At 38.2% G+C, this 27,638-nt stretch overlaps 1 protein-coding gene across 5 annotated transcripts in view; it reads left to right on the plus strand.

Annotated features, from left to right (window-relative positions):
• Positions 1-27,638, plus strand: part of LOC149236250 (putative UDP-3-O-acyl-N-acetylglucosamine deacetylase 1, mitochondrial) — a 305,454-nt gene that overhangs the window by 197,644 nt on the left and 80,172 nt on the right. For 4 of the 5 annotated variants that reach the window (XM_089461538.1, XM_089461534.1, XM_089461535.1 and 1 more), the window contains one exon: positions 23,466-23,610. The exons of the other annotated variant lie outside the window; for it this stretch is intronic. In XM_089461538.1, coding sequence (XP_089317664.1) covers positions 23,466-23,610 — 145 coding nt within the window. The remainder of the gene's footprint in view (positions 1-23,465; positions 23,611-27,638) is intronic. 5 annotated transcript variants of the gene reach the window in all.

The following is a 27,638-nucleotide window of genomic DNA, read 5'->3' on the forward strand; positions in this document are numbered from 1 at the left end:
GGTTAGGGACCACAGTAGTACTATCGATGGACACATCGTTGTATCTACCGCACTCCCTCTGTTAGGATGACCTCCATTGATCTTGGATCGATGTAATTGATCTGGGATCAATATGAGTGGTTTGAGACACTCTCTTGTGATATTGATTTGGGATCAATAAAACTGACTTCAGGTCAATAGAGAATGGTATGAGACATTCTCAATCAATTCTTCTTCTTCATGGTTCAGCAGAGCAAAGCTCAGTAGAGCAGTGCAGGGCATTGATGGCAAAGATAGTATAGTCTGGCAGATGGATCAGCGGATGGAGTTCTCCCTAGTTGAGAGGGAGTGTTAAAATTGGCAACTAGGGCCAAACTCCATGTGGGTCATCTTATTAATGGCAGCTGATATTTTTCTTGGATCCCTCTCATCGAGAGGTGTAGGATTGATCTAAAGATCATCTGATTCGATAAGTATTCATGGAGATATGAATTTATTTGTGTTATGGGAAAATTCGTCAAGGTCGGCCAACAACCAAATAAACTCCACATGTGCTCAACGTTTTAGTATAAATAGAGGTGCCTTGAAAGTCATTTGGACACCCTCACAACTTTCTTGTGATCTCTTTCTCTCCATTCGTTTGGGTTTTAATGGAAGGAAGAATCCCTAAGAGAATATGTTGATCTAGGAGGTTTGCCCCAGCCCTAGACGAAGAGATCTATACGCTGCCCTAATCTACATTCATGGAGAAGAATCTTCGCTGCCCAAAAAGGAGGCTCTTATATCGCAACAAGGATAGGGTTCAACACTGGTATAGAGAAGCCATAACAGCACTAACACTGTCCTAAAAGAAACCCTCAAACACAACAAGAAGAGAACCTTGATCTGATCATAATACGCTGTAATAATTGGAAGAACAATGTGGGAAACATAGGGCTAAGAGATGCCCTAATTGTTGTTCTCTACAAGATCAAGGCACAGTCATAAAGAACCTAATGATGTCCCTAACATAGTCATGAAGGCAGAATGCCCTAGCCACAGGACTAAAGGGAAAGGAGATGCCCTAGACATAGTTGATGTCTTGGGTAAGAAGAAGCTACACTGCCTAAAGAGGATGCCACCTAAATCGTAGACTTAGAAGAGAGACCCAAATGTTGTAATGGATCTAGCTGCCCTCTACGCTGTCATGGTTCTAGGTAATAGTCATGTACGCTGTTATATTGAAGCTGCCCTAAACGCAGTGATGTTGAAGTTATGGTGAAGACCTTAACACTATTCTAGACTGTAGTCTTAGGAGGGGTCTCATGTACCTTGATTGTTGAGTGTGCAAGAGAAGATTTAAAGATAGCTGGGTTGTCTTGATGCTGGGCTAGGTCGCAGCCCATAGTTAGTAGCATGCCGAAGACAACATGGATGAATGAAAAGGGGTGCAGCATGTTGTGATGGAAGTAGTAACATGGTATACTACAACTGTATGATGGTGCAACATAGTGCACAGTAACAGGGGTGCAACACAGTGATACATAGTGCAACATGTTGTGATGGAAGCAGCAACATGGTATACTATAGTTGTATGATAGTGCAACATAGTGCATAGTAACAGGGGTGCAACACAATGATACATAATGCAGCATGATGTGATGGAAGAAACAACAAGATGCTGAGGTATTGCAGCATGCATTTGGGTGCAGCATAGTGCAATGAAGAGCCCAGCATAGTGCAACAAGAGAAGATGCAGTACAGTGATGAGTACAGTCATGTTTAGTAAAGCATGATGAGATGCAACATTGTGATGATGGGTGCATCATAGTGAGGTGTAGCATGATGACGAGATGTAGCACAATGAGAGGTGAAGGAGTCACCTTGGAGAACTAGTTGAGGCAACATTTCTTCAACTAATCTCATGTATCATTTTCCTAGAGATGATCTCCGCTCTTATCTAGATAAGTCAAAGTGTTGACTTCTATTGTAAATGTACTATCTCTTTCTCTCTCCCTCTATTGAACTATTGAAGAACATAAAAGAAGAATTGATCAAGGGTTCCCCACATTGGGGTTTGTCCCTGGCTAGCGTCACATATTGTGTCCTCTTGTCTTCTATGATTTATGTTTATGTTTTATCTATAGTTTACTTTAATGTTGATGTGATTGCTAATTTGGAAAATATATTGAGCTAACTATGAAAATTGAAATAAATTGCTCTAAGCATAGAACATACCTAAACTTAACACCCTCTGCGTCACTTCTTCTCTATTGCTTCTGCTTTGGAACAACGCTGTCTCTGGGGACATCTACTACTGCTGTAAATTCTTCAAATCACTGTTGGTGCCTTCAGTCCTCCTGTGATCTGCAATGCTCTGATACCATGTTGAAATTTTTAAGTCTGACATGTTAGAAATCCCTACTGCATTTTCTAGTTTAATTTCTCCTACTTGTTTATTCCATTAACCAATTATTTATAAATATAAATACTGAAATAAACACAAATGTAGCCTTAACCCATATACAGATCAACCACTGAAATCACTGAGACAAACACACAAGGGATATTGTTATTTTTGGACAATCGTCCCCAGAAAAACCCAATGCGGGAAAATCGGTGCAACAAATATGAGGGTTTTATTATTATGCAGTTTCTAAATACAACTAGGGTGCCAGAAATGGCTCACCCAATAGAGAATGCCCTTGGTAGTAGTACCTCTCATCGGAGACAGATATTTCGGCTGATCAATCATCGAATGAACGATCCTACAACAACTATGGCAGCTTCCACTGCTCTGTGTCACTCTGTAGGGACTGCGTCACCCTTCTCGGCTCACCAGCACTCAGTCCGTCCCACAAAAATTCTTCCGGCGCTGCCTCTTGGCCCTGCGTCAACTCTGCTAGCCTCTGCGTAGCTACTGAAGCCTCTTCGTGATCTCTCAGACCCTCTGCGTCACCCACGCTGGCCTCTTCAACCTCTACGTGGTTCCCAGCTGCCTCTGCATCACCCACGCCGGTCTCTTCAACCTCTACGTGGTTCCCAGCTGCCTCTGCATCAGCCTCTAAGCTCTGCGCTCTCTCTGACACTATCTCTGCCTCTCTGCTATGTATTCGTGGCCTCGTGCCGAACTACCCCTCGCTGCAACAAATCACTGGTTCGATTCTCTCAGCAAACCCCGCTCTAGAAAATCGAACTGACTGATCAACTTGGTGTGTCTCCAACTGACCCTCAAGCCTCCTCTTATACTTTTCCTGTTGAGTCTTCAACAGTCGAGATTAAGTCTCTAATCAACGACTAAGATTAGATTTGGCTTGATCCATGTCATTTAGAACATTCTCACCCAGTTTTATATTAATACCCACTAATATTTTAATTTTCCCAAGTTTATACTTAGGAACCCCATCAAAAATATTAATTCTTTTAATATCTCTCCAACTGGGTAGAATTTCCCCAAACCATTTCTGGGTCTTGGAGATCTTATGTGCTTTAGCCTCTCCACCAATTTTCATGGCTAGAGCACATCCGATGCTACCACAAATCAACATTTTGCAACTCAAATTTCAATGATTTTCGATGTCTTTGGTTGCTCTCGGAGTTTTCTATCATCTCCATCACTCACATGCCAAATTCTCTTCATGGTTTTGGCCCCAAAATTGATGGGTGGAAAACCACAAGCTTGGATTTCAAGCCTACAAGTGACTCTTGTGGAGCTTTAACCTCTAATCGCCGAAGCCTGGGACTTGGAGTATCTCCCAAACCACAAATATCAACACTAGCCCATCTTGCGTCCATCACGCAACATACTATGTTGAATGAGCCTTGCAATCATGGTAGTGCGTTTTCCTCATCACATCTGAACTTGAAGATCCCAAACCTCCATTGGGCTGCTCCCTCTGAGGCTAAACTCCCTCCAAGCCTACGCGATCTCCAATTGCTTAGTCTTGCAAGTACTTATCCTCTTGGTTCAAATACCACTCGTGCAAATCCCTCTTGTTGTCGCTTGGATTGTATCGGCACCACGACAATACTTAGGTTGGGGATAGTCACTATGATCCCCGAGCTCTCCGTTTTAGATGTCTACCAACAACAAACTATGGGGGGCAATCCCTATGGAAATGAGATGAAGGAAAACAAGTTGGAAACCAACTTGCCCAGGAGACAGTTGAGTGGCCTAACCACTTGGTAAAAATTTAACAAGATTAATGATTTGATTAGATTTAGAGTTTGAGACTAGTGCCTTATGGAGTGTAGAGTTATTTCTTATTATAAATTATGATCAAGTAATCGGGTGGACAGCCGCTGCTTGTATGATTAGCTAATCCATATGCTTATGGAAATCCTAAGATCTAGGTGTGATGCAAGGATCTTGGTTAATTTTAATTATATACCTAGTCTAGATGCAGTGTTCCACGAGGATGCATTTCCCTACTGGGAAATGCGTCTCCACGCTTCCTTGCGCTCTGGGGACGTGGGGATGTTTCCCCATGCCCCCAAAAAAGAAAATGTGAGGAAACTTGAAGGGGGGGCGTTTCCAAAAAAACGAGGTCAAATCATAAAACAAAGTCAAAACTATGACTTGCATCTCTTAGTGGCCCCTTCAACACACGTGGTGTTCAGGTAGATTGCATAGATCTAGACCAAGATGACCCAAGTGGTTGGTGGAGGATGCATGGTGATGGTGCTCCAGAGCTCAAACATCTAGCTATGCGTTTGTTGTCTCAGATTGCTAGTTCCTTTGTAGCAGGGAGGAATTGTTGTACATTTAGCTTCATACATTCTATCAAGAGGAACATGCTTACCTCTAAAAGAATAGAGAAATTAGTTGTTGTGCACAATGCCTTACGTTTTTACCATAGGAAGACACCTGAGTTTTTGAAGGGACCAACAACATGATGGGATGTTGACAGAGGATGATGCACAAGTAGATATGGAGGAGGGACTTGATGAGAAACATATGAGGTTGGTTAGTGTGCCACTTAGCATGTTTGAGAATGCAAGTGGTTTTGATTGAGATGGTGACATGGTTGATCTTGATTTATTCATACAACAACTGGATGTAGAGACTAGTGGGGCATTACCTTGAGCAGTTATGTTCATTTGTCATTTGATATGTTCTTATGTTATCTGCTTTTTTGTTTCAGACTTCAATTGTAGACTTTAATTTGTTTTGAATCTTGATCTATGATATATGATATTTTAGAATTGACTCTATAAAAATTTGAATCTTGATGTATCAGACTTGACTTTTATTTCAATATTCAGTATTCATTGTTGGAACTTCAATATGGTTCAAAAGTTTTATTTTCATTGTACATTGTTACAGTTAAATGTATGATTCTATCATGCTTTTCATTTTAAATTTGTTTAAGCTATATGATTCATCGATTTATCCTTCATGCTGTGAGTGTTATATAACGATAAATACTGTTAAATTATAAAATTGCAATGATATATTTATAATTTTTTAGTATTTCACTATTTTTGTTGGGGTCCCTTGTGTTAAAGACCCTGACATCCCCCCCATTTCCTAAAAATTGGTGGGGAGCTTTTGCATAGGCTGCTCCTGTGTTTCCTCGCTTCCCCATTCCCATGTCCTAGAAACTTAGTGGAACTATGTCTAGATGTAACCTTCCCTTAACTGTTTTGAAGCTAGGCTCCAAGGTAGGTTGTGGGAAAGAGGCCAACAGAAAGCAGACAAATGCATGATTAATGATACCTTTAGTTGGGCTCCTATCAGTGGATACCTTCGGCGCTGCAAAGATAGTGGCTCTGATCACTGCAAGGACACTGTGTTAACCACTGAAGAGTTGCTAAGCTCCTCAAGCTAGGTGAGAAGGGTGGCCCTATGTTTCTATCAACCAAGCTTATGGTTGGAGGTAAGTTTTAATGCAACTAGTTCCTAGAATTCTTGTGTAATGATAATGAGTGAAATTATCTTGAGTTAAGATTTTTTTGGGCTCTTTAAGTACTTAATGTAAATTATCTAGTAAGAGTACTTAACAATAATGATATGACAATCTTAAACAAGATAAATGCTTAAGGATACAAGTGCAAATTTTAACTATAGATTAATCTACAAGATGTTTAACCAGTTTGTGATAAGAACTTAGAGCAATTTATCCAATTATCAATTAACCAATGGTTACAAGATGTCAACTGCAATTACCAAAGATGAATCTCAACAAGATATTTTGTGATCTTATTATTCAATGTTAACTATCAAGAGATGCTCAATTGGATTCAATCAATGCTTATAACCACAATATCTTAAACAACTTAGGCAAGATTAGAAGATTTAGGCTTGAGTGACTAAGTGCCAAGTTAAAAAAATTTCAAATTCAACTTAAGACAACCCAATGTTAGATCAACTGTAATGCTTTGGAAATTCAACACTTATTAGTCATATCTCAGCAGTAGGAAAATCTCTTTAAATCATTAAATTTGCCAAGCATATGAAACAAAAAATTTCTCAATGATTAGCCAATGTAAATTTATGATTTTCAGACCTCTTAAGATGTAACAAATGACTGTTATGACAGCAGTAAGAAAGTTATAACAACAGTAAGGAAAACACCTTAGATCCAAGAAACAATAATCTAATAATGACTAGATATGATTAGTGAGATATCCAACAACTTGCCAAAGTAAAATATGAGTTTTAAACCACTTTAAGATGCACTATTCAGAAATAAATCAGATCTTATATAACTTATTATAGCAGGAAGTAAATCAGCAAATCAGTAAGTTATTGATGCTACAAGAAGTGTCCAAATTGCCCAAAATGCGATTTTTTTTTGCCAAAACTGAAAAATTTAGTTTTTGAGCCTTTTAAGGTAAATTATTCAGAAAATTAGAGATCTGATTCAGTGATTTACACAAAAGATTCCAGCAAACAAAATTTTAGATCTAAGCTAGATCTTTGATGCCCAAGTGGCCAAATTTCTAGAAAATTTAAACTTTGCAATTTTAGAGTATTTTGACCAACTAAATGTGATTTTAGGGCTAATTTATCATTGTGATGAGACAAAAATTACAGCAATAGAAAAACAGTGAGAAAACTAGGGTTTAGAGATCAAACCCTAGGCCCAAATTAAAAGATTACTTGCCCAAATTCGCCAAGATTTCTCTAATGTACTTGGCACCTGAAAACACAAGCTTTGGACCAATATTGTTGGAAAACAAAATTTTAGAGATAAAATGCCAATCCTTTGAAGAAACCCTTGTTTGCAACGAGATCTAGCCGTTGTAGGGCTTATGGCCTTCTTAATGCTTGCAAAATATATCCCAAACACTAGCCTTCTAGGTTGGGTAAGGGCTAGGGCCTTCAGAAAATGAGTTTTTCCCCAATTTCAAAATAAGCAACCTGCAAAAATAACTTGAAAACCCTAGACGTCTAGGGTTTTGAAGGTCTCCATGCCAATTTCTTTCTCAATCTTGAAACAAATTTAGAATAGAAACCCAAATACCCAATATAAAAATTTTAAATTTCAAAACCCCAAATACCCAATATAAAAAATTTAAATTTCAAAACCCCAAAACCCCATACATTGCACAAAAATCCAAAACCCCAAATATATACAAAACACTAAAAATCCCCAAAACCCAAGTTAGAAAAAATAATTTACAAGTTCAATCTACAAAATTATTCATGAAGTAACGTGAGAACCCCAGAATCCTGCATCTAAGATAACATAGGTTCATCAAATAGATATCCATTCAACATAAAATCATCATGCATATATAGAAAATACTACTGGAATAGAAAAATCTACTCTATCAAACTGAAATATAGAAGACATAATATAAATGCATGAAATAAAACAACCTAATGACATAAAATAAAATGAGTAGTGGTAGAGATAACTATACAAAAGATGCCACATGGCATCAGACGTTTTCAACATAGTGCATACTGAGCATCTACCGGCTCTCTGGCAGGTCTGAAGGTTGCTTCTGTGATGTGCCATGCTCGATCCTGCATATCATGCGACTGTGTCTTATCCCAATATCGAGCTGCTCTCGACCATCAGATGCACCTAACCTCTTTTTTCTCTTTCTCTGTCTTTTACTTTTGTTCTTGCTGGGTTGCGATGTCAATAGTGAGACCCCTTTAGATTTCTTGTCTTGATCTTGAGTGTGTTCGGGTGAAAGATCTGAAGAGCCTGGAGTATGCTTAACATTATTCTGAATATACTCTGCCAAAGGTGATACATAAGTTTGATCTTTCTTAATTTCCTTTCCAATCATGACATTTTCAGTCAACATGTGTTCAATGGGACAAGAGACGTCTTTGCAGTGAGATGAGAATCGTTCTGGTGGACTGGGAGGCTTATGATCTGTCGAAAGTTATTTGTTCCTTTCATCATCTGATCCATGCTGAATCCCCTATATCTGCAACCTTTTCATCTTTTGTAAATTTTCCCTTTCTTCCAACCTCCTCCGCATGGAACTCATTTCCTTAACATGTCTTACTATTAATTTTGCTTGATCGATTTTTGTCTCCACAAATCTATCTTGAAGAGTGAAATGCTTAGCTTACAAGGCTTTCATTTCCTGTGTGTGATTGTGCTCCATGGTCTTTATCTGGTTTGAGTAGCTAACTTCTATGGCACTGATTACTTGTAATTGCCTTTCTTCCATTGTTCTTATTTGATGTGTGATCATCCTTCATGGTCTTAATCGAGTTCTATAGCCTATCCTTAATTGCATTCATTTGGTTGGAATTCTCATGCTTGATAGTATTGATTTACTTGGCATGATTTTCGTCCATGGTGATCAAATGGTCTTGCATGGTGGTCATCTGTTTAGAATGGTTAGTCTGCATGATTTCCAGTTTTTCAGCATGTCCTTCCTCTATGGTATCCATCATGTTTTGAAAACCGATCCTTTGATTATAGTGAGCAACTTCTATTGCCTGTAACCTGTTCCCCATAGAACTTCTTTATAATTGTAACAAACTTTAACTTAATGAAATGTGATAGTGAAGTTGTGTTAATTCTCATCTAAAACATGCATGTAAGTGAATGAAGTATGAAAGCTTAAACCATGCAAATGCCAATCTTCCCAAGAGAAGCCTCCCTCTAAATGGGGAGATAGGGTACCATGGGAGAAATTCCAAGCTCCCATAAGCAAGTTAGATCTTTTATTAATATTACAATGAGAAGAGGGCCCTTCAAAGTTCTCAACTATACTTCAAGGAGAGTCCTCACAATAAATGCTTGAAACTTGGACACTAGACCTCTTTTCTTGAGAAAGTAGTGGCAAGATCTCACAAAACTTATGTAAGGGAAACAAGGTGTGAGTTTCCTCCAAACGCCCACAGCTTAAAGAGGAAAATGGACAGCCCTCTAGTGAACTCGACTTGGCCAAAATAAGCCTCAAAAGGACTTGGCCAAAATAAGCCAAAGGTCCTGCAAACACTTGTTAGATGTTGCGGGAAGTTTCTTTTCAAAATCTGCCACACAAGAGTTAGCAAACAATCCAAACAATGGATGCAAAATAAGTTAAGTATTAATGGAAAAATCAGCAAGATAAAATGTATATGTACAATTATAATTTACAAAAGGCTAAGCTAAAGAGTGAGAGTAACCTCTCGTCTTTGCTTAGCCATCTTCAAGTTCTTATATAGAAAATGAAAGAAATGAAGTACAATTTTTTTTTTAAAGAGATTTAAATTTAGAAGTTCTGGGCTTGTATACAAGCTATGTGCCGAAATCCCCGCAAAACCACTGTAAAATAAGACTATGAAGGTTCAAAGAACAAATGAGAGCTCCTTTAAAAATGTATCAAGAGTGGGTTGGTTTCTCCAAAGACTTCCCCTCATGCTTGATTCTGTAATCCCAACAAGATGTTCCCTCTACAAAACTTCAATCAAGAATTAATTCCATATAGATTTAGTAATAAACAATGATAAGAAACTCTAGAGATTTATTTAAAACCAACTAAAGCATTCTATACCTAGAGCATACTTCTAAATCAAATGTCAATGCAAGATAGCTCTACATTAACAAATTTACAAGAGCATATGGAAGAAAACTAGTTTAAAGCATGAGTAAAAGGAATTATACCAATGCTCAACAATTCATCACACTCGAAAAGGAGGAAGGCCTCATGAATGAAACCCCAAAGTCTTTATTGATATTTCTAAAAGTGTACAAGGCAGCAACGCTTCCGCAAGCACGATAGCTAGTAACAATATTATCAATGTGAGAGTCCATGGCTCTATTATATAGGGAGTTGGGAGTAAATCACAATGAATAATGACAATGACAAATGGCATTGGAGCCAATCCCAATGTAGAAGTGATTAAACAAGAGGCATGAGGTGACAATCCCAAAGAAAAATTCGAATTTGTTGAATGGACCTCCAATGCCAAGTGTAAAAATCAAATTCTGGCAAGTGGACATCATTTTCTTCTTCCCTTATGTGCCAAATGCGAATTTTATAGTGGAATGCCAAGTGTATATGGGTGGTAACCCATGTGGGGACAATTTCCCACAAAAATCTCCACCAAATATTTTCCCAAATCCTCCCAAATGTGCATTAACTTCACAAATTCGAATTTCTAAGCAGCGTCTTCATTTAATGCCAAAAATTCGATTTTATTTGAGCACATGTCATTTCCTTGATTTTAGGAGTCCACATCACCTTGGGACTTCACTTTAACTCCCCCATAATTTTCCACCTCATTTAGCATGTGTGGATATTTATTTTTCTCCATTTATTTAATTTCTCGCTTAATTAATTGTCGGATTTCCCACTAAACTTGGAAAAAGTGGGTTTTGAGGGTCCAAAACACATTATTAACCCATCAAAGTGTGTTATAATAGAAAGTTGAGGGCGAGAGGTGTAATTTTGATTACTCATATCCCATACAACTTCTCTAGACTACACTTATTACAATTTAAATTCAATTTTATTTGCAATTTTTGACCTGCGGGAAATCTAAAAAATTAAAAAATGACTACCTAGACCTAACCAAATTCCATGAAATTTTTTGTGTGATCTAGTATGGTAATAATAAATATACATCGACTTTAGACACTAAGATGTGTTAGAGACTCAACCTTCAAACTGTCACCTTGGCTTTGGGGTAAAATGTGAGTGAAAAAACCTAAAAAATTATCCGCCTCTGAAAAAGAAGGGATAATTAATCAGATAAAAAAACACTCCAAGGTGTACTCGTTTGCTGATCGAGTCCCAACATCCTAGGTCTGTTACAGACTCAAAACTCATCATTACTAGTATCACTTATTACAATTCCCCATAGGGTGTGGAATCTGGGTACAAGAAAGATGATGAGAAGATAGAAGTAGAGTTAATAAACTCTGTTGACTGACGATATCTGATGGTACAAGTGTCCTTTGGATCATCCTTGGGCATGGAGTCTTCATATAATCATCAGGTGCCACTCCAGTGGTCAACACAGTCCACCATACCGAATCTCTCCAATATCTTCACCACATATTTTCCTTGAGATAGGAAAATCTCCCTTGGCTTCTGACAAACTTCCAGCCCTAGGAAATAGTGCATCAGTCCTAGGTCCTTCATCTCAAATTCGGAAGCCAACTCTCTCTTACATTTGTGAATGAGAGGGTTTGCACCTGTTAGAAAGAGGTCGTCAACATACAACACCAGTATGAGAGGCTTATCATCCTCAACCTTAAAGTAAAGGTTTGGATCGGCTTCACTCCTAGTGAATCCTAGCTTCATCAAGTAGCTATCAATTCTCTCATACCAAGCTCGGGGTGCTTGCTTCAGCCCAGAGAGTGCTTTCTTCAACCCGTATATGTGAGATTCTCAATTATGAATCTCAAACCCCTCGGGTTGTTCCACATAGACTTCCTCTTTAATCGAACCATGCAAAAACGCAGTCTTGACATCCATTTGATGTAGGTTCCATTCTTGCGAAGCAGCAAGGGCTATGATCGAGTGGATGGTTGTGTATCGGGCAATAGGTGCAAATATCTCGTCATAATCTATACCTTCCCTTTGAGAGAAGCCACGAGTGACAAAATGAGCCTTATACTTTTCAGCATTTCTGTCAGCTCCATGCTTTATTTTATAAAGCCACTTCGAGGTGACAATTGTTTTGTCTTGGGGTTTGGAGACCGCATCCCAGACATCGTTCGTCATGATGGACTCGTATTCCTCATTCATAGCATCCTTCCATACTTGATGCTTCACGACTTCTTCGAACAATGAAGGCTCATTTTGAATGATCGTGCTCATAATGGTCAAGTATCCTTAATACCTGGTCAGCTTCTTACTTTCACGGAAAGTTCCTCTGGGTGCAATGTCCTTCGACATCATCAAGTGTCCCCCTAAGCCATGAGGGCCTCTTCCTAGAAGAGGAAGGCTCTTGTGGAGGGGGATCAATAGGATCCATAGGTTCTTCCACTTTGGGCATCGTCTCATCTTCCTTTTCATTCGGCTTCCTAGTGTCAACTTCTTTAGTTTTTCTTAGTATAGGAAGATTGTCAACTTTGCTAGGAGCCATATCTTCTTCAAAGGTGACATCATGACTAATCTCGACTTCGCTTTGACCAGCCACATAGATTCTATAGCCCTTAGAATTTTCGCTATAGCTCACGAAGATTCCCTTCTTTCCAGATGCACCCAATTTATTCCTTTTCTCTTTTGGCACATGAAAATATATGGGACTTCCAAAAATTCTAAAATGAGAGACACCAGGTTTCTTACCAGTGAACATCTCTTCGGGAGTCTTGGAACCCAATGCTTGATGAGGGCATCGGTTTTGAACATATACAGCGGTATTCACAGCTTCGGCCCATAGAAACTTCGGAAGCCTTTGATCATGGAGAATTACACGAACAACTTCCACAATCATACGATTCTTCCTTTCCACCACACCATTCTACTCAGGAGTGTATGGTGTTGTGGTCTCCCTCTTAATTCTAGCCTCTTTGCAAAAGTCATGGAACTCATTGGATTCATACTCGGCCCCATTATCAGTCCTTAAGATCTTGATCTTCTTCTCGGTTTGATTCTCGATCAAGGCTTTGATGTGATGGGACCAGGAGAACACTTCACCCTTCTTTTTCAAGAAGTATATCCATGTCTTGCGAGAATAGTCATCTGTAAAAGTGAGATAATATAAATAATCTCCTAAAGAGTTCACGGGCATCATACCAGATATGTTGGAGTGAACCAATTGCAAAATAGCGGAGGTCTTGCTATGGCTAGAGGGGAATTGTCCCCTTTTGAGCTTTCCTTCGGCACATCCCGGACATACACCTTCATGCTCTATTTTGAACTTGAGCATCCATGTCACCATTTGTCTTACATCAGGTAGAGCCTTATAATGAAGGTGGGCAAACCTTCGGTGCCATAGTTCGGACTAAAGAGATGTGTCGCAAGACATGACTCCCAACAAACTTCCTCCAACTTGATATAGAGAGTCAACTCGAAACCCAAGAGTGAAAGCATCTTTAAAATTCTTTTTCCATACACGTACCTTGCCATCGATGAAGGCCACCTTGTAGCCTTTGTCTTCCATTGCCGAAATGGACACTGGGTTCTTTTTTAGATCAAGTACATATAGGACTTCTTGCAAATGAATTGTGTTACCCTGATTTAATTGAAGAGTAACATTCTCTACACCCTTTACGGGATAGGTGGAGTTATATCCAAGAATAATCTCCAGGTTGGTCTCCTTCTCTATCAGATTAGAGAGAGCTTCCTTGCAACTAGTGAAGTGCCTTGAGGCACCACTATCAATAAGCCAATTTCCCAACGAGTCCAAAGGAGAAGTAGTAGAGAGGGCCGATATCAGATAATATTCATCTTGCTTATTATTAACAACCTTAGATTCATACCTGGAGTTCCTTGCCTTCTTGGAGGGTTGACCACTTCCTTGATTTCTGGCATTCCTCTTTCCTTTCCCATTGAACCTGCCATTCATTTGATTGTGGTTGGAATTGCCTCTGGAGTGATTTTGATCTTTGTCATGAGATGTGACTTTTCTATTTGGACACTCCCTCGCATAGTGGCCGAATTTATTGCAAACGAAACATCTTCCCTTCCTTCCACCTTTCGTTCCGGCCTTTACTTTGGATTTAGACCCGAAATTATTTCTCCTTTTAGCATGAGAGGAGAAAGCAGTGGGGTTGCCTTTAAATGAAGGCATTTCCTGCTCTTCCATCCTAGTCTCTTCTTGAATGCAGCTCGCCATCAATTCCTCAAATCCCAAAATTAGTTTATTGTTGAGAAGAGTGGTTCTAAATACATACCATTCGGATGGGAGCCCTCCTAGAGTTGTGATAGTCAATTCCCTGTCAGGAATGACTTCGTCAATAGATAGGAGGTCATTCTTGATCTCGGTGATCCTTAAGAAGTAGGATTGCATTTCCTCATCTTTGCCCTTCTTAATTTCCTTCAGCTTATTTTTGAAGAACAAAACTTGATTTGCATCACTAACTTTAAACAAGCTTACTAATCTATCGTAGATCTCCTTGGAGGTGTTCAGCTTGGAAATGTAGTACACCAGGCACTTGTCAATAGAGTCTCGGATGATCTTCTTGCTTTGACTTCACCCTTAGTCCACTTGTTCCTTGTAGCATCCGGTGCATTTGATGGAGGCTCTGTAATTCTACCTCTCACATAGTCCAACACTTCCTGCTCTTGCAATGTCAGATCGAGAGACATCTTCCATCCCTGATAGTCAGACTTCTCACGAAGCTTGTCTTTGGCGGGGAAGTGTGGTGAGGAACCCATGAAGTCTTAGACTTTTTCCAATAGTCTTTGGTGATTTCTCTTTCTCTTGCTCTTGCTTGGGCTTTGTCTTCACCTCAGCTCCGATACCATGTTAAGTTATGGTATGTTCTATGCTTAGAACAATTTTCTTCAATTTCTTCTTATTAGCCCAATGTCAATTTCACTGTTTAGCAATCACATTAACATGGAGTAAAATGCTTATAGAACGTAGATAAATTGATAGAAAACAAGCCAAGAAAAGAGACACCAGATGTGGCGGCTAGCCAGGGACAAACCCCAATGTGGGAAAACCCTTTGATCAATTCTTTTATAATCTTCAATAATACAGTAGAGAGAGAGAGATAGTACAGTATCACAAGTTTGATATTTTGTATCAGCAATAATAAATCAGCATCCAGCAAAGTCAAATCTAGTCAAACAGCCCCGAATTAACCTCTAGTCAACCTTGAAGAACTCGGTCTTCAACAACAAACTTCAGCAACCCAAAACAACCTTCAGTCAATGGTCAAAACAACAATCAACAAATTAGCAGCCTGCAGTCAGCCCTAACCAATCAACGCTGGTCAACTCTTTGGTCAATGTTGATTAACGCGACACCCAAACAACATGCGCTGGTCAACGTTCAGTCAACGCATCTTCTAACAGCCCCACACCTTGGTCAATGCAGCCCAAAAAGTCAATGCTACCCTAAACAAAATTTTAGTCCTTCCTCTTGCACGTGTGAGAGAAACTGCTCCTACGCTAGCCTAATGAGATTTGGAGAGAGGAGATGAGTGTTGAGATGATGTGAAATAATGCCACAAGGTATCTTCCTTTTATATGAATCATTGAAGTTAAGCTGGGGGTGTGCCAAACACTTTATCTTGCTACCCGACCTTGACAAATTTTCAAGTTTATACAAATAAATTCATATCTCTATAAATACATGTCAAAATCGAATGATCGTTAGATCAATCTAACACTTCTCGACGAGAGGAATCCAAGAAAAATATCAGTTGCCATAAATAAGATGACCCACATGTAGTTTGGCCCTTGTTGCCAATTTTAACAAAGCACTATGAATTTATCTCAAAAATAATTTGTTAGATCACATGGGGAATCAAACCACCTAAGATTAGCCCAAAACTGTCAATAGTATGGTTTGATCTCCATCTAATGAAAAAACAAATCTTACCAATATTCAACACAACATAGAGATGCACAACCAATCCATACCACAAATCAATAAGCAAGAACACCTTGAATTACACCCCAAAGCCTTTATTATGATTGAAAAATAGTTCCCGGCGAGATAAAAGTTACAAAGTTGCTTCAGCAGAAATTTTTTAGCCAGAGATCAAGATACTAGAGACTGAAATGACTCTCTAATTTATAGGTTTATCCTCCAAGTGGAAAAATAGTGGCTAGTTTCTTTGATCCTTGTCAAAATAATCTTGGCTGTTGATAAACACTTCAAGATCTTTTAGTCTTGGCCCTTGATTTTTTATTTTTGAAGAATTGTTCGAATTTGTCATTTAATTTCATTTTTATTAACTCAAAATTAATTATTTTGAGTTAATTTCCTCAAAAAATGGACTTTGACTTAACCACCAACCTCCAAAAGTCCAATTTTTCTTGAAAGATACAATATTCCCTTGGTGGAGGACCTTTAAAAATTGATTCCTTTAGGACCCACAAATTTTTCCACTTGGAGAATTATTTTTCCTAAAACAACTTAATTTTGATTTTATTAATTAATTTTCTAGCTTAGGATTTAATTTTATTTTGCTAGAAAAATTAATTAATTTACATATTAGGGGATTTAATTATTTTTCCACTCTATAATAGATAAGATCTTATATTTACAATGCTCAAAGGGGGAATACACATTTGGCTTAGACCTTCAAGACACGTAACCCACCCGTGACATAATATGATCTACTAGACCAAGTGATTTGTAATAAAATAATTAAGCCAACTAGCTTAAATTATTCCCGAATCACTTTTCCATTAGACTCGACTAAAATCACTAGGACTCACGTAAGACTTCGAAAATAAATTTTGCCCTAGCTTTGGGGGTTTAAGATGGAGGTGGAAAAACTCTTCTGATTAGCTGTGTTTAGAAACACAGATAATCAGCGAGGTTAAAAAACCTCCTAGGATGAAAATTGTCGCCAAAATCATAGGCTTACCTAGGTCGTTACATATACTCAAGGTCTTACAGGATCATTTACATCATATAAATTGCAAAATGGGGTAACCATGACACATGGATTGCTGATAGGTAATTTGATCCATTTGAAAAAAATTTGGTACTTCCGCTTCCTTGGAACTTTGACAATTTGAGTGCAACATTTTGCTCCATATGGGAAGACGTTGCTTCCATGAAGTATTGTGAGAACCCCAGAATCCTGCATCCAAGAAAACATAGGTTCATCAAATAGATATCCATTCAAGATCGAAATCATCATGCATATATAGAAAATACCACTGGAATAGAAATTCTACCCTATCAGAGTGAAATATAGAAGACATAATATAAATGCATGAAATAAAACTACCTAATGACATATAATAAAAGAGAGTAAGATTAGAGATACTATACAAATGGTGCCCCATGGCATTAGACGTTTTCAACATAGTACATAGTACATACTGAGCATCTGCTAGCTCTCTGGCAGGTCTGAAGGCTGCTTCTCTGATTTTCCATGCTCAATCTTGTATATTGTGGGACTCTGTCTTATCCGAATATTGAGCTGCTCTCTACTATCAGATGCATCAAACCTCTTTCTTCTCTTTCTCTGGCTTTTACTTTTGTTCCTGGTGGGATGTGATGTCAATAGCAAGACCCCTGTAGATTTCTTGTCTTGATCTTAAGTGTGTTTGGGCGAAAGATCTGAAGAGCTTGAAGTATGCCCAACCTTATTCTGACAAAGGTGATACATAAGTTTGATCTTTCTTAATTTCTTTTCCAATCATGGCATTTTCAGTCAACCTGTTTTCAATGGGACAAGAGACCTCTTTGCAGTGAGATGAGAATCGTTTTGGCGGACTGGGAGGCTTATGATCTGTCGAAAGTTCTTTGTTCCTTTCATCATCTGATCCATGCTGAAATTCCTGTATCTGCAACCTTTCCATCTTTTGTAATTTTTCCATTTCTTCCAACCTCCTCTGCATGGAACTCATTTCCTTGGCATGTCTTACTATTAATTTTGCTTGATCGATTTTTGTCTCCATGAATCTATCTTAAAGAGTGAAATGCTTAGCTTCCAAGGCTTTCATTTCCTGTGTGTGATTGTGCTCCATGGTCTTTATCTTTTTAGAGTAGTTAACCTCCATGGCACTAATTACCTGTAATTGCCTTTCTTCCATTATTCTTATTTGTTGTGTGTGATCATCCTTCATGGTCTTATTCGAGTTCTGCAACCTATCCTTAATGTAATTCAATTGGTTGGAATGCTAATGCTTGATAGTACTGATTTCCTTGGCATGATTTTCCTCCATGGTGATCAAATGGTCTTTCATGGTGGTCATCTATTTAGAATGGTTAGTCTACATGATTTCCAGTTCCTCAACATGTCCTTCCTTTATGGTATCCATCATGTCTTGAAAATTGATCCTTTGATTATACTGAGCAACTTCCATTGCCTATAACCTATTCCCCATCGAACTCATTTCTCTAGCGTGATCTGCTATAAATTTTGCTTGACTAGATTTCATGTCTTTGATCATTTGAGTTATTTCCTTAACAAGATGCATATAATTTTCCTTTTCATTGTCAAAATGATTAATCTGGTTACTAGTCCCTGCAGTGCCACTAACCATTCTTCCTCTTGCAAAAGCACTAGTAGATTAATCATGAAAACTTTCACAAGTACTGCAGCAAGGCCAGGATTGATCATTATTATCACGCGGCGCATTCTCGTGAGACTCCTTCATGTTAACTAAATTTTGCATGACAATGACTTGATTTTTGTGCTCATCTTGCATACTTTTAATGCTTTGAGCTAGTTCTTTAACATGATCATTTTCCTCTTCTTTAATATTTGGAATCTCAAACTTCTCGGATGCTTTCTTGTCATTTTCTGATTCCTCAGCTAAAGCTTGAGCAACCCTTACATTAGCAGGTGTTCCGTGCATCAATTCGTAAGAAGTGTCAGCATCAAATGCATCAATGTAATGGTCTAACAAAAGTCTATCAGGAGGCTTGTAACCTTGAGATAATTCTCTTATAATTCCATTGAACCTCCTATTAATTTCTTTAACAGTTTCATCTTCATTCTTTTTCATACTGTAATTAGCACGAAGTAAGCTAAGCCCATCAAACGGTGTCAAGGCCAACCCGGGTGCATGCTACATCCACTAGGTACATCATTAAGAATCTCCTACACTAAGCAAAGTGAGCTTAGTGCTTCAGCTTCTGGGATGCTCTAAGGTGTCAATCAAATACTGTAATCATCAAAGTTCCCAATGATTTGCTATGGAGGGCAAACATTACATCTACAAGGTCATCACTGTTCTCCGGAAGTGTAGAAAGGCCTGGTTATCATGCTGAGTGAAAGGATGGAATGGGTACCCTCAAGGCTTTCACAGATATGTGAAGGACCACTTGGAAAAACCATCTCAAACTCAAGTGAAAGTAACCATTCATTAGAGACAATGACCATAGGTGCATCATAGTGGACAATACTTAATTGTGAAGGGCATAATAAAATGTCAAACTGGGATCACCTTCAAATATCTAACTACCAAGTCCTGTAAAAGTGTTCCCTATCTTGTTAGGGATGGCAAGATGGTCAACCCTATTAGGTGCTTCCAACCCCTAAGGGGAGGATACATGTCCAAAGTTAACCCTTCAATTCATAGGTGTTTGTGATAGTGGTGGCAACGAAGGGGAAAGGCTTCATGGGTAGGTGCCATGGCCATGGGATCAGTTGATGGAGGTCCATCGTCCTAAGTGTATAAATGTACGAATGGAGAAATCGTGGAGGCATGAGATACTCCTTTCCTTGGCTATCTTTTTCTACCCCTCTGGTGCACCTTTTACTTCTTTTTGAGAAAGCTTTGATAAGGAGCTTAACTTAGGTGTCCAAGCTTTCTTTTAATGATGTAGCATTTTTTATCCCTTAAGGATGATTCAATTTCTCGCTCATCAGGGTTGGGACATACAAGGGTTCCTTTATTATGTGATTGATCGTCTAGTGGTTAGGAATCAAGTGATGGCTAATGAAGGGGGTAGAGCTCATGGTAGGATTTTTCCCATGCGTTCCTCATTTTTGTTTCATTGTGGCTATCTTATGCTTTTATCTTTCTTTTAGCTATATTAACCTCCAAGGGGAAGTTCTTCAGCCTTAATTAAGGGATGGGGTTGTGAGGGTGCCAAATCGCAATGAACCAATGACAATAAGCCTAATGGATGGATGTGAAATCAAAATGATGAAAAGTGATAAGTATGGAATGGTTATGGACATGCTACTTCAATCCAAGTTTCCCAATTAGTGCCCCTCCTATAACCCTAAGGCATCGGAGGAGGTTCCATTGGACTAGCGCTAAAGACTAACGCCACTGGTAAGGTGAGAGAACAAATTTATAGTCAAGATTGATCATTAAACCAGATTGGCCCTTTATCCATGTTAGAATGCCTAAAGCATTAAGTAAAATCACTTGAATGCAAAATGGTTAAAGTACCTGCCAAGTGGTAACCCACCTTCCTTCAAGAGGAATGTTAGATGGTGAGAGGTATATGACCACTGCAAATGGCGAAGGAATGTGGCATATTATCGTGACTGAGCAACGCATAGGGATGTTGGTTGGCTAGTTGTCCAAGATATGAGAAATTATTTCTCCTATGGGGTTACCCACTTTTGGTAGGTAACACATCCTTCTTTTGATATTGACTATGTTGATGTGTCTACATAGTAGTTAGATATCATGTATATTTTAACTAACATTTTATTTTAGTATTGTCCTTATTCTATATCGCAAGGGTGACGATCAACAACCTGCTCAATTGCTATCAACAAGTTGTTGTTAGTGTGTAGGTAATAGGTCTATGAGCTCTAGGGACTATTGGGATTCTCATGCAGTCTTCATCTGAGCACATAGATCATGTGCTCTATGGTCAATGCATGTCCCTAAGTTGGAGCCAGATGTTACCCACCAAAAAATGTGTAGCCCCAAGGAGAATTTATTTTTCCTCTTTGGACAACCAACCAACCAACAACCCTATATGATCAACACCTAACATTATGCCAAGGTTTTCCACCTATTGTTCCTGTCTTATATCTCTCCCATTTGGTAATTTTTCTTGAAGGAAGGGGGGTCATCCATTTAGAGGTACTTTAATCATTTTTGCAATCATGTTCTTTCATTTAATGTTATGGGCATACTAATATGGATCACGAGGAAAAATAGATAACTGATCAATCCCAATTGTATTCTTGTTCCTTCACTTCACTTGGGAGGTCAGTGTTTGACTGTAATCTAGTGGGACCTCCTTTGACGCCATAGGGTTTAGGAAGGGCACTATTGGGAAGGCACTAATTGATGTAGCATGTCCAAGGTAATCCATACTTACCATTTTCCATCTATCCCTATTATCCACCTCCATTCTTCGAGCTAGTGGTCATTGGTCATTGGAGTTGGTACCCTTCATCCATATCATTGAGTTAGGGCTCGAAAACTTGGTCTTGGAGGTTGATGTAGCTAAAAGCAAAAAACATAGAAACCCACAATGAGAGAAAAATAGAAAATGCAAAAGATGGCTGGGACATTATTTAGTGTATGGGCAGAAGGCTAGCATGAGCTCTACCCCCCTCTTTAGTCATCACCCAGTTCCTTAAGCATTTAGTGCTTCATCTAAAGAAAGGAACTCTTGAAATTCACAACCTTGATAAGCAATAAACTACTTCATCTTAAAGGGGTACTGGAAAAATACAAAAGCAAGCTTGTGCTCCTAATCTATGCACCAAATAAAGACAAATCACTAAAAGTAAAAGGTGCACCAAAGGGGTGGAAAAAGCTGGCCAAGGAAAGGGATAACTCATGGCTACACAATTTCTCCCTCTTTACATTGATACACTTAGGGTATTGGATCCTCATTAGCTAGTCGTATGGTTGTGGCACTTGCCTTGAAGTCTTTCCCACTTCATAACCAACATTGTCACACACACCTTTGAAATAATGGTTTGTGCTGGGACATGTCACTCACCCTCGGGGCTGGAAACACCTAATAGGGTTGTTGACCTAATCATCCCTAAGATAAGTGAGTAACTTGTTTACCTGTCTGGATCTCATTAGACATTCAAAGGAGCATTTTGTGTGAAGTATTCTTATGCCCATAGCATTAGGTATGATCCACTATGATGCATAAGTGGTTTTTGTCCCTAATGATTAATGGTCTCACTTGATCTTAAGAGGTTTTTGTCAGGTGGTGTTATCACAACTGCATAGACCGCTTGAGAGTTGGTCTTAATCTCCTTCAGCAACACTCCATAGGTCATTGTACCCCATTCAAAGAGCAATTCTGACCTTGATGATGCAGCTTTGCCCCTCCAAAGATGAGGATTGGGCTATGGGATGATTCTACAAGGTACTTCAGCCCCATATGTATCCCCAGATATTGAAATGCTAAGCCTATGAGGTTAGGCATTTTATATTTTTGAAAAGGAAAATTATCATGATAATTACTGTTGATATTATCGTCGAGATTGATTTTGGCAATATTATCATGATAATTCTGATATTATCGTGATAATTGCAACTGGATAGGAGAATGTTTTCTCACTTAATGTATTGCGGCAATCTTTATTAAATAAGGCCCCTGAGGTGGTAGAGTATTAAATCAATAAATGTAAGTGGCCTCATTAAAGAAGGTCCACAAGTTAGTGATTGAGGTTTAATGGAAGTCCACTAGGTTTTATGGTTTTGATGAATTAAAATTTTTATATAGTAGTAGAAGCTATGTAATTGGTTGCCAAGTGAATATTAGGTTATTCGTGCAAAGGGACAAGTGAACATTGGTTTCAGCTCTGAAATCAATAAAGGTTTTCTTACTGTTGTTATTTCCATATTCTGGTTCTATTTATTTACTCCAGTTATATTTGTGTCTATCATGCTCTGAATATTCTGTTTCAGTTATCAAGGAACAACACACATTCTTAAAGATACATTATACTGAAGTGAGATATTCAGGTTTTTATATTTAGTGCAGAGAAAAAATCAGGGCTTCTAGTGTATTTCTTCTAAGTTTGTTTTGCTCCTGCATCAATGATTTGCTTCCAAATATTGCTGAAGATTTGTATTTTATCAAGATGCGTTAATTAAAAAATTTAAAAAATGTATAGTCTAGGCTGACTGATTCTATACAATAAAATTGAACCACAAACCAGAGTGATTTCTGGTGTAAGTTATCATACTAAGTACATCTCTCTGCAAGTGCATAAAACTTTTACTTTGGAACAGTGATTTTTAGGATGGCAGAGCTTTTGGATTTCTATCACTAGGGTGTGTGTGTGTGTGTGATTCATTGATCCTCTCTCTCTCTCTCTCTCTCTAAGTATGTTTGTCAGTTTTGTACAATCAAATATAGTCATCAGTCAGGGGCATGAATGATTTGGCTTCATAAAGCATGCATTTCATTATTAATATATCCATCATTGCTCAAAACTTCTGTAAACGAGTAGTTGTGGATATAAGTTGACATTGTTAAAAGTTCAAACTACTGCTTGCACAATTGGTTGGTCCAATATTTGGAAAGCACATTGTAATTTATCGTTTTGAATGTGAAGCATAGAAAAAGGTTGGCTGAATCCCCCATTGCGGTTTCCTGAAGAGCCATGTCGGCATAAGCTTTTGGATCTCATTGGAGATCTTTCTTTATGTGCTCAAAATGGTCACCAAGGTCTTCCAATTGCCCACATAGTTGCTTATAAGGTATTTCTCTCTCTCTCTCTCTCAGCACACACAACCCCACTAAGACTAGGACATGGCTTATTGCATCTATTTAGACTAGAGTATACAGGATATCATTGCCAACTATGACACTCTCTAGTAATTAGGTTTTCAGTTCATCCAGGAAAACATCTTAAGAAGCCATTCTTGTTCAAACATGAGAATTTTTTTAAATACCTAGATACTAAGATAGCTGGTGGTTGTCATTTTTTAATGAAACGAAATAAAATATCTAGATATTGATTAATAAATGAGAAATATCAAAAAATTAATGTATCAAATTTGTGGGTGTAAAGAGTTTGAATATGAAAACAGAAATTGAGGAAACATGCATGAAAAGAAGATTGAAATGATCCAAGATAAAGCATGGAGTTAAAAATCAACAGTTTAGACAATACAGGAGGAGGTTTGGAATGACACCAAGGTTGTTTGATTATAAGAATGTTTATCTTCAATCAAGGATGTAACTATCTCAAGTAATGCCAGAGATAGAAGGCCACTTCTTATAATATAAGTATTGTAAAAAAGCCCCCAAAAGATCGTAATTGCATCCTTTGTTGGATGATTTGTCCTACAGGCTTATACTTAATAATGGAGGTAGGCTTTTGCACCTAAGGGACAGAAAACAATCTTAAAAGGATCTCATCCTAATTTATGGCAAGTTTCTCAGGTCTGCTAACATTAGATAGGACATAAAACAACTATAGAAGCAGTTCAGAATGTTGGTCAAAGGGTCATTATTGCTTTCGTCCTCAGTTTTCTGTTTATTTTATGCAGTGTAGTTTTTTCCTTAAGACCATTCTTCTTTTAATTGAAGTTTAGTAGAGCTTGATTTTCTTGTTTGGAATTACTAAATATCCAAGAAAACCATTGTAAGCATCTCGAGCACCATGGAAGCAGTTCCAACTCCTGTCAAAGATTCTAGGTGTACCTTTTTAAAATTTAAGTGTAATTTCGGTGTGCCTATGTTAATAGCAGACAATAGGAGCTTTCTCAACCAATAAGGGTTGCATACAAGCCAACGTTTTCAGGCAGTTTTCATTGGCTGTCCCATAGAAATCCCCTCTCCACCCTATGACACAAGTTTCGGCGAACTTCAACCTTGAGGTTCGAATTTTGGCGAACCTCATTGAACCTCATAGCCATTGACGAAGTCCATAGATCAAAACTCATAACCTCATATCACAACTCAAGCTTGTAATCTGTCCTTGCAATTTCTATGTTCGTGATCTCATTCTTTATGTTTATTGATGTTGATAGCTTACCACTTTATCCTATATTTCAGTTTAAACTTAATATATATATATATATCTATATATATATATATCTATATATATATATATATATATATATATATATATATATATCTGTGTTGCACGGGTACCCGCACCCGGCGGTGGGGTTCTCGAACCTGTCCCAGGTTCCCGCACCCAAGTACCGGATTCGGGTAGGGGTTCTTCCATGAAGAACTGGGTTCTTCAAAAAAAAAATTTGGTTCTTTTCCTTTAACGGGTTCCTTGGTTCTTAGGTTCTTCGGGTTCTTTGGGTTTGGTTCTTTGGGTTCTTCGGGTTCTTTGAGTTCTTCATAAAAAAACTATATTAAAAATATAATTAATAATATGTAGTTGGATTGAGGTTAAGAACAAAGTGCATACATTTGTTGTAGGAGATAGATCACACCCACAGACAGAGGAGATCTATGCAGAATTGCAGTGACTGACAGGGTTGATGAAGGAATCAGGGGATGTACCTGATGTGCACTTTATGCTGCATGATAAGAAACAGGAGCAGGTGGTAGTGATCATCACATGATGTGCAATAGGAGTGGTGGGAATCTGCATTGTTTTACAAGAGGAAGAAGCTTATATTTTGTTTGTGCTTTTCAGCAAGTTGTAAAGACCACTGAAGTCTCATCAAAAGCGCAAGAAGTGCATATGTTGTAATTGCCACTATTCTTCCAAGTTCATAAATGAGGTCACCATGCAGGAAACCGTACTGAGTGATTTAATCCACTTCATTATTTCCTCAACTCTGCTTTTTTGGGATTTATATTGAGGCTTAAGTAAAATAAGTTAGCTGGAAGTGCTATATTATTCTGTTGGTGTCTCTACAAAGGGAGTGGAGGTTTGAGGACTGTTTACTGTTTTCATGTATCATGCCAAAGGCTATATCTCCCTAGGGCATTTCTCAAGGACAAGAGCCCATACAACAAGTTTGAAGTAGCATGGGTATTTTCAAAATTTTTAGGTTGAAGTTACATCAAGATATTCAAGTGAACAAAAGATGTGAGTGGACTGTCGACCTCCTTGGATATATGATTGCAGAGAGCTTGTCTGGGCAGAATAGGGATCGGGCTTCAGTTAGAGACCTTTTTTTTTCCTTGGAGCTTCAGGTAATGACTTATAAATAGCAGTAAAGGCATTTTCAGAGACACTCTTGTTCTATTTTTGCTCATGATGAGAAGTGTTGAAATTCAAATCTCACATAAATACATATAAGATGTAGATGTATGCACACAAATCGATGCATACACATAGACAAACATTAATGGACATAGAGAGATGCACACAAGAATTATAGTTTATAGCTGTAATGTATTATTCCATATGTTGGCTTGACAAAAGACGCTTGCCAACAAGCTGTATAATTGACTTTGTACTGATTTCATGTGTTTCATTTTTGGATGAAAATATGGTGCAGCTCTAAATTGAATAAGTTAATTGCATCAAGCAACAGATGTTATGCTTGTCTGTATAAAACATTAGTTAATATCTTCACTCTTTTTTATGGTAGCTAATACTGGGGACTTGTGTTTGAGGGTCAAATAGGTAACATAACAATTGAGAAAGGTCTGAAATTCTGTTGGATTTGGAAAATAAAATGAAAGATAAGCATAGGAAGAGAAATTGGAAGCATGGAAAAGGATGGACATTATAGCAGTGTGATCAGACAAACAATGATGCCTACAATGTTATTATGGCAATATAGAGTTAGGGAACAAGTTTGACCTGCAAAACTGTATTTGATAGGATGCTTGCGTGGTATGCGGTTTCGTGGAACTCAATGACAGCAGGATATGCTGACCACAACTGTTGCATGGATGCTTTCCAATTTGTGGCAGAATGCTTTGGTTTGGCATAAATCCAAACCAGGTGATCTTCACTATTATTCTGAAGGCATGTGCTACACTGCCATCAGATGAAAATGGTAAGCAGGTCCATTTATGCATTATCAGAATGGGTTTCGAAAAAATATACAAATTCAAATTTCATATATATTATTAATTATAAATTTATAATCTATAATTTATAAAATATAATTATTAAAATTTAATATTATTATATTACCCGACGAACCCACGCACCCTGTTTCCAAAAATGTCGTCCCCGTCCCCGTCCCCGTCCCCGCACCCACGTTTCCTGGCAACATAGATATATATATATATAGAAAATGTATATAGACAAACCTAATGGCAAACCTCATCAAAAAATTCGAACACAAACCGAACCTAATCATTTTCGAACCCGAACCATGTGACTTTGTCCCCACCCCCTTACTCCTCCTGCCTCTTCCTCCCCCCACCCCCTTACTCCTCCCGCCTCTTCCTCCCCCCACCCCCATCTAACCCATATTACTATTTTTTGCTCTTATATTTTTAGAGCATGGTGCTATAGTTGGTTTTAGGGTTATTTATAGTAGAAGTAGACTTTTTCACTCAAAGGGCAGGGAAAAATCTTCGAAGGATGGCGTCATACTTTATGGCATGCTTCTCAGGTTGTTGAGATTAGATAAAATAGAGAAAAAAACTACAAAAGCAGTTTAGAGGGTTGTCAAGGGGTCATTATTGCATGCATCTTCGATTTTCTGTTTTTTTTTTCATGTGGTAGAGTAGTTTTTTCTGTAGCGGTAAAAATTATTGTTATGAAAGATCAATCTTTTTCCATGCAAGCTTGGTAGAACTTGAGTTTCTTATTTCCAGTTACTGAATGTAAAGAAACCCATTGTAACTA

Source organism: Pinus tabuliformis, chromosome 8 (assembly GCF_031772625.1).
Source record: "Pinus tabuliformis cultivar Carrire ecotype Pingquan chromosome 8, CPIR1, whole genome shotgun sequence".
In the NCBI taxonomy this organism is placed as follows: domain Eukaryota; kingdom Viridiplantae; phylum Streptophyta; class Pinopsida; order Pinales; family Pinaceae; genus Pinus; species Pinus tabuliformis.